This window comes from Trichosurus vulpecula, chromosome 6 (assembly GCF_011100635.1).
Source record: "Trichosurus vulpecula isolate mTriVul1 chromosome 6, mTriVul1.pri, whole genome shotgun sequence".
NCBI lineage: Eukaryota > Metazoa > Chordata > Mammalia > Diprotodontia > Phalangeridae > Trichosurus > Trichosurus vulpecula.
Window position 1 is genome coordinate 21,572,575 of NC_050578.1, and position 14,861 is coordinate 21,587,435.

Sequence of the window (14,861 nt, forward strand, 5' to 3'; positions counted from 1 at the left end):
TCAAATTTTCTATTCAGTTCTGGTCTTTTCATCAAGAATGCTTGAAAGTCCTCTATTTCATTGAATATCTATTTTTTCCCCTAAAACATTATACTCACTTTTCCTGGATAAGTGATTCTTGGTTTTAATCCTAGCTCCTTTGACCTCCAGAATATCATATTCCAAGTCCTTAGATCCCTTAATGCAGAAGCCATTAAATCTTGTGTTATCCTGATTATGTTTCCAAAATACTTTAATTGTTCCTTTCTGGCTGCTTGCAATATTTTCTCCTTTACCTGGGAATTCTGTAATTTGACTATAATATTCCCGGCAGTTTTAATTTTGAGTTCTCATTCCAGAGGTATTTGGTAGATTTTTTTCAATTTCTATTTTGCCCTCTGGTTCTAGAATATCAGGGCAGTTCTCCTAGATAGTTTCTTGAAAGATGATATCTAGTCTTTTTTTTTTTTCAGGGAGTAAAATAATCTTTAAATTACATCTCTTGGATCTATTTTCCAGGTCAGTTGTTTTTTCCAGTGAGATATTTCACGTTGTCTTCTATTTTTTCCATTCTTTTGGTTCTGTTTTATAATGTCTTCCTTTCTCATAAAGTCATTAGCTTCCATTTGCTTCATTTTAATTTTTAAGTAAGTATTTTCTTCAGTAAGCTTTTTGATCTCCTTTCTATTTCACTAATTCTGCTCTTTAAGGCATTCTTCTTCTGATTGGCTTTTTGGACCACTTTTGCCATTTGAGTTAGTCTATTTTCAAAGTGTTATTTTCTTCAATATTTTTTGGGTCTCCTTCAGCAAACTGTTGACTAGTTCTTCATGATTTTCTTGCATCACTTTCATTTCTCTTCCCATTTTTCCCTCCAATTCTATTACTTGATTTTCAAAATCCTTTTTGAGCTCTTCCATGTCCTGCAACCAATTCATATTTTTCTTGGAGGCTTTGGATGTAGGAGCTTTGTTGTCTTCTTCTGGTTGCATGTTTTGATCTTCCTTGTCACCAAAGTAAGATTCTATAGTCAGATTTTTTATTCTGTTCCCTCATTTTCCCAGCCAATTATTTGACTTTTTAAGCTCTTTGTTAAGGTAGGTCTCTGCTTCAAGGGTGGAGGGTATACTGTAACAAGCTTCAGGGATATTTATGGAGCTGTTTTCAGAAATACTTCTAGGGACCTGTAAATGTTCTGTTCTTCCAAGGTTGTATGATCAAAAGAGAGGTGTGTACTCCTCTCCTGGCTTGTGCTTAGGTCTGTGAGTGACCACAATCACTCTTTTCTGCCTTGGAACTGTGAGGAGGATACTTTGCTGCACCCACATGCTCCACCACACCAGGGCTCTACTTCACCCAAGAACTGCCACCCAGGACTGCCACCCAGATCCAACCATGGTCAAAGCAAGAGAATCCTGCCTCAGTGCCAACAAAGAGATCCCTGCATTTCCCTTCTGATTAGCCACTCAATTCCCCCCACCATGTGTGGGTCCACATTTCCAGAGGCAGCCACTGCTGTTGCTGTCACTCTGGGGCTAGGTCTGGACCATGCTCCTCACTCTCCCAGGTCCAATAGGCTTTTCTTACTGAACTTCTAAGTTGTCTTTGGTGTTTTGGGGTTGAAAAAATCTGAAAACCAACACAGATGCTAGTGATTTATTACCCTGAGGCCTGATCCAGGTTTGTTGAGGGCCCAGTCTCTGCCAGCATGGCCAGCGTTGGTCTGTGCTTCTCTCCCAGCCCAGCACACTAGATCTTTCCTGTTGACCTTCCGAATTGTCTTGGGCTGGAAATTTGTTTCATTCTGTCATTTTGTGGGTACTACTGCTCCAGCATTTGTTTAGAGTCATTTTTACAGGTATTTGGAAAGATTCGAGGGAGAGTTCAAGCAAGTCCCTGCTTTTACTCCACTATCTTGACTCTACCCCCCACCCATCCCAAAAAGTATTTCTAACTATGCTAGTTACATTACAAAATTTTTTTTCTCTGCTGTCACAATTTTAAAATTTTATTATAGATTATCTTCAAAGAGCCATGGCATCTGATTTTCAAAATAGTCTGTTGGTCACGTTAAAAAAATTATGAACATTAAAGAATCATAAATTTAAATTTATTATGAAGTGATTTTTATAAATCTAGACAAATTGAACATGAGATTAATAGTACCTGATGACCTTCTAACTTTTCGAATAACTTGCTAAAAATGTGTATGCCCTTTTATTCCTACCATTTTAATATAATTTCCATTTCATGATGTCAATAAGATACTCCAGACATTTCATATTAAACTTTCTATGTGATTGCAGTCTCCAAGTCTTTGACCTTGTGTCTCAAAATGCAAACAAGTGGAATAGAAATGTATAGAAAAGAAGGATCTGGCACTTTCTCTTCCTTTACATTATAATGCCCAATCTCTCTTGCTGCTCCTTTGTTGGGGTGATTGCATTGTCCATTTATATGGGTGAAATTTGACTCCAGTAAAAAGGTAACAAATTCTTATTGTTTATAACATATGTACATTTAGCCTAGTTGCATCCAATAAAGACTTTAGTAGTTTTTGTAACTGGCAAGCATTCTGTGAGCGATGGGACTTTTTCATATTGTTCCTCTCCTATACATTATGGATTTAGTAGCTCTGAATTAAACAGAAATATAGGTGTTTTATAGGCTTCTCATATGTGCTTTTCTCTCCAAGTCATTTATTTCAAACCTTTTAAATGGAGCAAGTTTATAAAACAAGCTTTAAATATAATGATAAATCAAGAATCCTGCAAAGTAAAGCATTTTTACAGAAATTTTCTAATTTATTTGAAAAAATAGAACTTGTTAAAGAAACAAATTCACATAACTTTTCTATGAAAAGAAAAAAAAATAGACAGCATTATTATTTCCTCTTGTTTAATTATGATTTACAATTATGCATATGCTATTACCATTCAGGTGTTTTCTTGGCATCCATCATATTTCAAAGTTCACACAAGTAAAGCAAGCATTGTATTCTTACTCATTATAACCTGTCCTAAAAAATAGTTTGGAAAAAAATTAAAGCCCTGTTCTTTTCATTTGCACATGATAATGTATTTATTATTATGTTAAAAAGGAAATTTTGAAAGGTGAACAAACTAGGGAGTACAAAAAAGAAGGAAAATGCAAAATAAAATTTCTTATGGTCAGATTTCTTTTCCTTTGATTATACTCTTTTTTTTTTTGCTAACAAATGGAACTGATATACAAGTACAACCTATTTGTGGTTTAGTTTAATTAAGCACTTCTACTGGAATCACTATATTTGCATCATAAATATGATGACTTGAACATTTGATATTGCTAATAATTCTTGTTCTATAGAATGTATTCCTGTAGCATGACTATTAAGATCATGTTTTTGCTTGCACAATTCTTTCTATATCAGATACTTTTTAAAGGATCACTAGTATGAGTGCCAAGCAAACCTAAGCATGACATTTCAAGATGTACTTCAAAATGATAGCAATATCACAACATTAATAAGAGTTTACATTTATGACTGCCAAGCTCTTTAACATATATTAACATATTTGATCCACATGAGAAGCTTATAATGTGAGCATTTACCATATGCAATATCTAGAGAAATAAATTACTGATAAAAAACATTTAAGTAATTTGTCCAAAGTCACAGAACTAGTAAATAATAGAAGTAGGTCTCACTAATGTTATGAACTTCAGCAACTCACTTAATTTATCTAAATTTTTCCATATGAGGGGGCTGAACAAGATGATTTCTTAGATTTCTTCCAGTTGTAAAAATCTTTGATTCTGTAATTTTTAACTCCATTTCAAATGTTTTTTTCACTGCATTTTCCAGTATTGTGAAATTTTTGTATTGTACATTCTTCAAAATTTAATCAAAATCCCATCTCATCCATATATTTATTTGGTGTAGCTAAGGCTTGCTACATATAAGATAAGGCTACATATGATTGCAAAGTACCTTTAGCTGAATGAGATTTGGGTTTCATTTGCCATCCTATTTACTTCTGACTAGAATATTTTAAAGTGAAACACCTCTTCAGAACTCATTAGTTCTTTATAGGTCATTGGATCTAGAGTAAGAAGACTTGGTTTCAAATTGCTACTCAAATCATTTAGTCACTCTGTTAGTGGGCAAGCCATTTAGCATTTGACTCTGTTATTCGTCTATATGATAAGTAGTATCGGAAAGGGTTGTGGTGATAAAAAATACTTTGTAAACCTTGAAGTACCATAACACTGAGAACTACTATCCCTTATTCATGACTTTCAAAGGAATTGTCTTACCTCCTACACTAGCACGTAACCCCAAAGTCATCTTTGATTTTTCACCCTCATTGATCCCACACTTCTAATATGTTGTCAAATCTTGTAGTTTCTGTCCTAAAACATACACCATATATATATATATATATTCTTTTGACTCACAGAAATACAAGTCTAGTTCACACTCTCATAATTTCTTTCAGAAATATTGCAATAATTTATTACATGGTCTTACTTCTTCAAGTCTTTCCTCCCTCCAATCCATTCAACACACAGATACTATAGTTGTTTCTGAAAGTGAAGAAAGGGTGGATGTTATCCTAATGATAAAAGAGTTCCAGTGTCCTCCAGGATCAAATATCAATTTGTCTATTTGGAATTTAAATGTTTTCACAAACTGGCCCCTTCCCACCTTCCTTGTTATCTTAAGCTTTCTTAAGTACATTTGGTTATCTGTTGGCAGTGGACACTGGACTACTTACTATTCCTACAATTTTACACTTCATCTTTCATCTGTGTGACTTTACATATGACCATCCAGAATGTTTTGAATGCTCTGCCTTCCCACTTCCACCTCCTTGTTTTACTGGTTTCCTTCAACACTCAGCTTAAATGGTACCCTTTGAAAAAGACCTTTCCTCATCTCATCAACATGGTGCTATGCTTTCCCCTCTCAAGTTTTCCCATGTCATTCTGTCTCTCTCTCTCTCTCTGTGTCTGTCTCTCTGTCTGTCTCTCTCGCTCTCTCTCTCACTCATTATTCATATTTGTAACACTATTAGACTACAACATATTTAACAGAAGGGGAAGTGTTTTCTTTGTTTCTTTTTTGCCTTCCTTTCTTTCCCCAGAGCTTACCACTGCATTGGCCCTTACCTAACTACCTGATTGACTACTGACATATTTTTTTAATGATTATGTATTTATTTAATATTTTTAGTTTTCAGAATTGATTTTCACAAGAGTTTGAATTACAAATTTTGTCCCCATTTCTACCCTCCCCCCACTCCAAGATGGCAAATATTCTGGTGGCTCCATTCCCCAGTCAGCACTCCCTTCTGTCACCCCACTCTCCCCATCCCCTTTTCCCTTACTTTCTTGTTGGGCAAGATACATTTCTATGTCCCGTTGACTGTATATCTTATTTCCTAGTTGCATGCAAAAACTTTTTAGGAATATCTGTTTTTAATACTTTGAGCTCCAAATTCTCTCCCCTCTTCCCTCCCTGTCCACCTTCCCTAAGATGGCAGGCAATTCCACATGGGCCACATGGGTATCATTAAGCAAAACCCTTCCACAATACTCATGTTGTGAAAGACTAACTATGTTTTGATCCTTCCCATCATATCCCCCTTTATTCAATTTTCTCCCTTGACCCTGTCCCTTTTTGAAAGTGTTTGTTTTTGATTACCTCCTCCCCCTATCTGACCTACCTTCTATTATCCCACCTCTTTTATCTCCTTCCTCCTTCTTTCCTGTGGGGTAAGATATCCAGTTGAGTGTGTATGTTATTCCCTCCTCAGGTCAAAACCAATGAGAGCAACATTCACTCATTCCCCCTCACCTGCCCCCTCTTCCCTTCCTGCTTTTTCTTGCCACTTTATGGGAGTTAATTTACCCCATTCTATCTCTCCCTTTCTCCCTCTCTCAATATATTCCTCTCTCATCCCTTAATTTGATTTTATTTTTTTTAGATAGCATCCCTTCATGTTCAACTCAACATGTGCCCTCTGTCTCTCTATATATGTATCTTCCCTTCAGCTACCCTAATACTGAGGTCTCATGAATTATACATATAGCCTTTCCATCTAGGAATGTGAACAAAACAGTTCAACTTTAGTAAGTGCCTTATTATTTCTCTTTCTTGTTTACCTTTTCATGCTTCTCTTGATTTTTGTGTTTGAAAGTCAAATTTTCTATTCAAATCTGGTCTTTTCACTGAGAAAGCTTGAAAGTCCTCTATTTTATTGAAAATCCATATTTTGCTTTGGATCATGATACTCAATTTTGCTGGGTAGGGGATTCTTGGTTTTAATCCTAGCTGCATTGACCTCCAGAATATCATATTCCAAGCCTTTTCATCCCTTAATGTAGAAGCTGCTAGATCTTGGTTTATTCTGATTGTTTTTCAACAATATTCAAATTGTTTCATTCTGACTGCTTGCAGTATTTTCTACTTGATCTGGGAGCTCTGGAATTTGGTGACAATATTCCTAGGAGTTTTCTTTTTGGGATCTTTGTCAGGAGGCAATCAGCGGATTCTTTCAATTTCTATTTTACCCTCTGGCTCTAGAATATCAGGGCAGTTCTTGATAATTTCTTGAAAGATGATAACTAGACTCTCTTTTTGATCATGGCTTTCAGGTAGTCCAATAATTTTAAAATTACCTCTCCTGGATCTATTTTCCAGGTTAGTGGTTTTTCCAATGAGATATTTCACATTGCTTTTCATTTTTTCATTCCTTTGGTTCTGTTTTATATTATCTTGATTTCTCATAAAGTCTCTAGATTCCACTTGCTCTAATCTAATTTTTAGGGTAGGATTTTTTTTCGGTGGACTTTTGGACCTCCTTTTCCATTTGGCTAATTCTGCCTTTCAAGGCATTCTTCTCCTCATTGGCTTTTTGGAGCTCTTTTGCCACTTGAGTTAGTCTATTTTTAAGGTGTTATTTTCTTCAGTATTTTAGCAAGTCATTGCCTTGTTTTTCATGGTTTTCTCACATCACTCTCATTTCTCTTCCCAATTTTTCCTCTGCTTCTCTAACTTGCTTTTCCAACTCCTTTTTGAGCTCTTCCATGGCCTGAGACCAGTTCATATTTTCCTTGGAGTCTATTGATGTAGGCTCTTTGACTTTGTTGACTTCTTCTGGCTGTATATTTTGGTCTTCTTTGTCACCAAAGAAAGATCCCAAAATCTGAGTCTGAATCTGAGTTCATTTTCACTGCCTGGCCATGTTCCCAACCAACTTGCTTTACCCTTGAGTTTTTCATCGGGGTATGACTGCTTGTAGAGTATAGAATACTTTGTCCCAAGCTTGCGGGGCTGCACTGTTCTTTTCAGAGCTACACAGCCAGCTCTGCCACACCAGCACTCCTCCTCCTCCAAGAACTGCCAACCCAGACTGGACTCAGATCTAAGCTGACTCTGCACTCCCTCTCAGACCCACCACTTAATTCCTCCCACCAAGTGGGTCTGGGGCCAGAAGCAAGTGCAGTTGTAGCTCTGTAGCTTCACCACCTCTGCTGCCCCCAGGGTGGTGACTGAACCACAAACTCATTTTACTCTGCCCCAGCAGCTTTTCCCACTAACCTTCTATCTTGTGTTTGGTGTTTGTGGGTTGCGATGTTTGGTAATTGCCACAGCTCACTGATTCAAGGCACTAGGGCCTGTTCCACCTGGCTCCTGGACTGGTTGTTCCACAAGGCCCATGCTGGACTCTGCTCTGCTCCACTCCCAGGTCTGTATGATAGACCTTACCCCATGACCATCCAGGCTGTCCTGGGCTGGAGCCGTGCTTCCCTCTGCTAGTTCATGGGTGCTGCTGTTCTAGAATTTGTTCAGAGCCATTTTTTATAAGTGTTTGGAGGGACCCGGGTGGGAGCTTATGCAAGTCCCTGCTTTCCAGCCACCATCTTGTCTGTGTCCCCTAACTATTGACATATTAAGTAGCTGTTCTATTAAGTTGCTATTCTACATAAAACACTGTACTAGCTTTTGGAAGATCTCCATCTATCTCTCTATCTGTCTATCTATCTATCTATCTATCTAAATCTGAATGCATATTTGTGCATGTTTATATATACACAATAAAATCACCAAAATATAAATTTAAAAATAAACTAAGAAAAAGCTTTGTGTTAAATTCAGCTAAATCTGTTCATCTAGTGGGTAATCTTTAGTTTAATTGTAAAGAGTTATGATAAAATTTCCCAAAATGGAACGATCTGCTTATATTTTATGGTAATATATACTTAGCAATTATATTGGAATTAACACATTTGAAATTCACTACAAAGGTACTACAAATGAGGAAGTAGACTATCACCTAAGAAAAAAGATGTCAAAAACAAAAACAATATAAGTAACCTGAAATCTAGGAGGAAATCCCATATAAGAAGACACATAATTTTAAAGACATTCAGGGAGCTTTTGGAAATCATTTGGAGAAAGAAACGTACAAAAAGAATGCAAAAGCTCATAGTGCTATTGAAAAAAAATGGCAGAAAAGATAGCAACAGATACAGGGATGCTCTTGCCTTCAAGTTTTTTTAGACTATTATTAAAAAGAAAGTTAAGGAATATTTTTTTCTCTGATAAGTAAGGATTTTATTGTGTGATAAACTTTTCAACCACTTATTACTTTTCTGTGATTTCATTCCAATATGAATCATCCAATGTTTCCACCTCCTCAATGACAAAAAGTCCCAAATCCCATCCCAGAGATTCCTGGAGGGTCTCAAAACATCTGTCCACTCTTATTTCCCCACCTTTCCCAATTAATTCTACTCCACTATTTCTGCTGATACTTCCCCACCCCTTTTCCCCTCTAGGGAAGACCCTGAATCACCTGCATCTCCTCCCTGATTGATAAGAATGGATTCTCATTTTATTTTGACCTTTAGATACACTTCCCAATTCCTTTTTAGAAACTGTTTTGAATTATCAAACACTTTATTTTCCCTCCCACTTCTCCCCACTAAATAAAGGGGGAGAGGAGATTAATAAATATGCCCCGTAAAGAAAAAAAAATTCTTTTTTTTTTGAGAGGAAATCAAAGTAATTTAATTTTGAAATACAACATTATAATGCCTTTTGTTTTGATTTCACCTACATTTCCCTGTACATTTTTTTCTTCCTATGCCACCTCCCAACCTCCCAGAGAGAAATCTCTTATAACAAACAATAACAGTTAAGCAAAATTAACCAATATATCAGAAAAGTCCGACATTATATGTAGTCTTCTATATTTATAGTCTCCCATTTTTTTTTCCTTTATTTATTTTTAGTTTACCACACACGGTTCTACATAGTTTTGAGTTCCAGTTTTTCTCCCCTCCCTCCACCCTCCCTCCCCAAGACGGCATGAAGTCTCATATAACTGTCATGTATAACTTCGCATTGAATTAATTTATGCTCTAGTCAAGTCGTGGAGAAGAATTTTGACCAATGGAATGAATCGTGAGAAAGAAGAAACAGAACCAAAAAAAAAAAAACAAAAAAAAAACAAAAAAAAAACCCCAAAAACAAAAACACAAGAGAAGCAGAAAAGGCGAGCATGTAGTGTGCCTCAGTCTGTATTCAAACTTCGCAGTTCTTTCTCTGAATGAAGATAGCAGTCTCCATCGTGAGTCCCCTGGAGTTGTCCTTGCCCCTTTAGGTTGCTGAGAGAAGCGCAGTATGTCAGGATTGGTCCTCACGGAATCCACATATCTGTGGCTGTGCCCAACGTTCTCCTGGCTCTGCTCCGCTCACTCAGCATTATGTTGTGTAGGTTTTTCCAGGTTGTTATGAAGTCTGCATCATCCCCATTTCTTATGGCACAATAGTATTCCATCACCTTCATATACCACAGCTTGTTCAGCCATTCCCCAATTGATGGGCATCCCTTTGCTTTCCAATTCTTGGCTACCACAAAGAGAGCTGCTATAAATATTCTTGTACATATGGGTCCTTTTCCCGCTTGCGTGATTTCTTTGGGATACAACCCTAGAAGTGGTATTACTGGGTCAAAGGGTATGAACATTTCTATAGCCCTTTGGGCATAGTTCCACACCGCCCTCCAAAATGGCTGGATCAGCTCACAACTCCACCAGCAATGCAACAATGTTCCAATTTCCCCACATCCTTTCCAGCATTTATCATTCTCCTGATTTGTTATTTTAGCCAATCTGACAGGAGAGATGTGGTATCTAAGAGTTGTTTTGATTTGCATTTCTCTAATCAGCAGCGATCCAGAGCATTTTTCCATATGCCTGTAGATAGCTTTAATTTCTTCCTCTGAAAACTGCCTGTTCATATCCTTTGACCATTTCTCAATTGGGAAATGGCTTGTATTCCTATATATTTGGCTTAGCTCCCTGTATATTTTAGAGATGAGGCCTTTATCAGAGATACTAGTTGCAAAGATTTTCTCCCAATTTTCTGCTTCCCTCCTAATTCTTGTTGCATTGGCTTTTTTTGTACAAAAACATTTCAATTTGACATAATCAAAATCATCCATTTTGCATTTTGTAATGCTCTCTATCTCTTGTTGGGTCATGAATTCTTTACTTTTCCACAAATCTGATAAGTAAACTATTCCTTGCTTTCCCAAATTACTTAGAGTATCAACTTGTCTTGTTTTGCACATTTAGTATATCACCTCTTCTTCAGGAGTTGGTAGCACTCTTTATCACTAGTATTCTAGAATCATGGTTGGCCATTGTGTTGACCAGAGCTGTTAAGTCTTTCAAAATGATGTTGTATAAATTCTTCTCCTCATTCTGCTTGCTTGACTCTTCAGCAGTTCATACATATCTTCTCAGGTTTCTTAGAAACCATGCTTTTCATCATTTCATTTAGAAAAATAGTATTGCATTATATTCATATGTCATAATTGTTTTCAACCTTTCTTTAATTATAGGTACTCCCTCAAGATTCAGTTCTTTTCCACCATGAAAAGAAATGTTATAAACAGTATTGTATGTGTGGGTCCCTTCTCATTCTCTTTTAAAAAGTCTTTGGGAGTATAGTCCTAGATTAAAAGAGATATACAGTTAATTCACTTTTTTTTCAATCACAGTTCTAAATAGCTTTCTTAAATATATGGACCAGTTCATCATTTAGTTCCACTAATAATCATTAATGGGCATGTTTTCCCACAGCCCATCCAACATTTGCCATTTTCCTTTTCTTAGTCAACTTTATCCATCTGATGAGTATGAGATTGAACCAGAGATTTGCCTAATTTACATTTCTCTAATGATTATTTATTGAGGGCATTTATAAATGGCTATCAAAAGCTTGGGTTTCTTTCCTTAAGAACTACTTTTTCACAATTTTTCAAATCCACACTGCTGTTCATAATCCTGGGAGCATTCTTTCTGGGAAGGGACCCAGGTAAATGCTAAGGACTTCTGCAAGCACCTTGCCACTGCTACTATGGGTGAACACTTGGGAACTGTGGGCCTTTTCATCCTCTGGATAACAGAATTTTCTACATTTACTCCTACCTCCAATTAAATTGAAAGATCCTTGGGAATGGGAACTTTCTTCTTTTTTATCTGTCTTTGCTCTTGCCACAGTGTTTGTTGGCACATTAGAATCTCTTAACAAATGCTTTTTCCCTCATTCATTTCTGATGTTTAACAAGGTTCAAACTGTCACAGAAGCCTCCCTCATATTGATGACATTCATAAGACTTCTTCAGTATGAATCAACTGATGATGAATAAAATTTGAGTATTTACTAAAAGCTTTCCCCAAATTCTTTGTATTTATAAAATTGTATTCAGTATAAATACTTTGCTACTCAATAAAGGTTGTAAATTACTTTTTATATTCTATACATTTATGTTTTCTCTCCAGTACAAATTCTCAAGTGTCCAATAAGGTTTGAATTCTGAGTCATTGGTTTCCTCAGTTGTTTATATTTCTGGGACTAATTTCCAGTATAATTCAGCAGATGTCCAGTAAGTGTTGAATTCCAAATTAATAGTATCTCTTACTCCCTATATTTTTCTGCCTTCTCTCCATTATGAGCTCTTTGTTGCCAAAAATACATGAGGAGTAGGTGAATACTTTCCTACATTTACAAGGTTTCTCTCCATAATGAATCTTCAGATGATAGACCAAATAAAACTTTTAAGTGAAGGCTTTCTCACATTTGCTGTCTTTTCTCCAGTATGTGTCACTTGATGTACAATAAGGGTTGACCTCTGAATGAAGGCTTTCCTACATTTCTTGCATGCATATGGCTTCTCTACAGTATGAATCATCTGATGTACAATCCAGACTGATCTTTATAAAGACTTTCCTACATTCATTACATTTATAAGGTTTCTCTCCAGTATGAATCCTCTGGTGCAGGATAAGGCTTGAGTTTCAAGAGAATGATTTCTCACATTCATCACATTCGTAAGGCTTCTCTCCAACTTCTCTGATGTAGAACAAGGTTCATGAGTGAAGGTTCAGTCACACTTGTGACACTTATAACATTTCTCTCCACTTTGAATCTTCTGATGCCAAGTCCTTCTCATGCCACTCTCCTTGTTTGCTGCCTCTGGTTCTCTCTTTTCCCATATCCCCCAAAAGTGGAGTGGCAAAGATCCCCACCCCTCTACTTTCACCTCCTGAGATGATTGTTCTCCTGGAATGACCTCATTTGGAGTTGCCTCCATCCTCTCAGTACTAGACTCCAAGTTTTCTGCACTACTATCACTGCTACCCAAGGTTACAGGGCGCTGGTCCATCCACCCAGCCACTCTGACACAGGAGCTGAAGTCAACCATTTTTTGTTTGTTTGCTTGTTTTATACCCTGTGACACAATCTGAGGAATATTTTTTAAGATAATGTAGATCATAAACAGTGAAAATGACTTCATCAAGAAAAGGACATACCAGATGTTTTGTCATGCCTTATGAATTAAAAATTGGTAGATCAGAGCAAAATTATAAATAAAAAAAGAATTTTATGAGTTCCCTCATAAAATTATGAAAAAGGTGGATAACTATGGCTAGATGATAATATAATGGGGGAAATTTAAAATGACCAGATCAAAAGAATGATCATGTTATACTAACAGAAATATGGAAGATGACATAACGCATGGTGCTTTAGCAAATACATTGGACAACATTCTAAGTAACTGTGTGTATTGATGTCCAGTCAAATTTTTAAGATCAATTTTATAGAGATAAATTTTAAGCCTTGGGGGCTGCTGAGTGGTGCAGTGAGTAGAGCATGGGCCCTGCAGTCATGAGTACCTGAGTTCAAAGCAGGCCTCAGACACTTGACACACTAGCTTTGTGACCTTGGGCAAGTCACTTAACCCCAATTGACTTGCTTTCCCCCACCCAAACAAAAAAAAATAAGCTTCAGATTATGGTTCAAAAAATCAACTTCAACTTTTCATGTAAAAAATTTGAGGAGGCTGGCCAGTTAGCAGTTTGTTTGAATAAAACCCATGTTATGAATGAATTGGAGATTAAATATGAGTCATTTGTTTTATATGATATCCAAAACCATTCATTTGAATTTTGGTCAGATTAAGAGAAAGATATTGAACAGAACAAATAGGGAAGTAAAACCTAGTCTCTTTTCCATGGTCAAATATCATCTGGAATATCATGAAAATTCTAGGAGACAAAATATTGGAAGAGCACTAAAAAGATGGAAGGGATCTAGAGAAGAGTAACGAGGGTGATGTGGAGCTTCAAGATGGTGCCACATAAAAATGGATTAAATGAATTAGAAATGTTTGGTATAAATTCTTTTAAGAAAAATAGTTAATTCCATCAAGGTAGTTAGTCAAGTTGCCTTCTCCACATTTATTTTTTAATTCCATTTACACTTGATCATACATCAATTACTATGATAGATAATATACCATAAAATCATATATTGAGTTAGAAGGAAACTAAAAAAACTATCTTGTCTAGACCTTTCAATTTAAAGATGATCTGATACTCAGAGACATGAAGTAATTTGCCAAAGTCACAGAGCAATATATTGCAGAGGCAGAATTCAAACCCAGGACCTATGTAATAGTCCAAATCTGTGATTCTACTACCATCAAGAGAGAAAATACATTATGAAAAAAACTTTGGAAATCTCTTTGTCTTCTTTTCTCCTTCTGCTTCTTCTCCTTCTTCTTTAAGCTGAGTCAAATCTCTTCTTCATAAGATCAAGTCTTAGCTAGCTGATATAGTTTCTTAGCTGTGTTGATGTTAGAGTGACTCATTTACATCTCAAACTTCTTTTTAAAATATAACAAGTTAAGTAAAATAAAGGCATTGTACCATAATGTAAAAGTTTCAGAATCAGAGAAATCTAGTATCATGGCTTATGACCCTTCCACCTACCCCCTTCAAACATCCTTGTATATACTTTTAGCTATTCCTGTTTACTCAGTAATAATACCTTGCTTGTATTGATTAGGTTGAAGCAGTTTTAGTTGAACTCCAATATTTTCTTTTAAAAATTTATTTTGTTTTTAATTTATGGAATAAAAAAGCATGTTTCCAACATAGTACAATAAAAAGGATGATTACACATGTATCTGCTAATCTACTATGCACAACTTGCTATTCCCTTCAAATATACAACAAAATTAACTTGCAAATTCCTTTATTTTCTTCCCTAACAGCACCCACCACCCTAAAGATGGCTAACATTAGACACATATAGGTATAGATGGATAGACTGATAGATATAGATATATGTATATATGTATGCATATGCATGTATATGTTTGTATGCACATGCATATATACACATAGTTATCCTATGCATGCTGTTATTTATCATTTTTCCTCTGCTTTCCTATAGTCAAAATAACTTATTCACTCTAAGTGAATATTTCCTTATTTCATCTAATTTGGTATTGATTTGCATTTTATCTCAG

The 14,861-nt window shown here is 36.0% G+C and overlaps 1 protein-coding gene across 1 annotated transcript in view; it reads right to left on the reverse strand.

Moving 5' to 3' along the window:
• LOC118853341 (28S ribosomal protein S29, mitochondrial-like) overlaps nt 1-14,861 on the reverse strand; it is a 91,606-nt gene that overhangs the window by 52,041 nt on the left and 24,704 nt on the right. Inside the window, 1 exon segment of the mRNA XM_036763359.1 lies at nt 12,585-12,785. Within this exon segment, the coding sequence (XP_036619254.1) occupies nt 12,585-12,785 (201 nt within the window).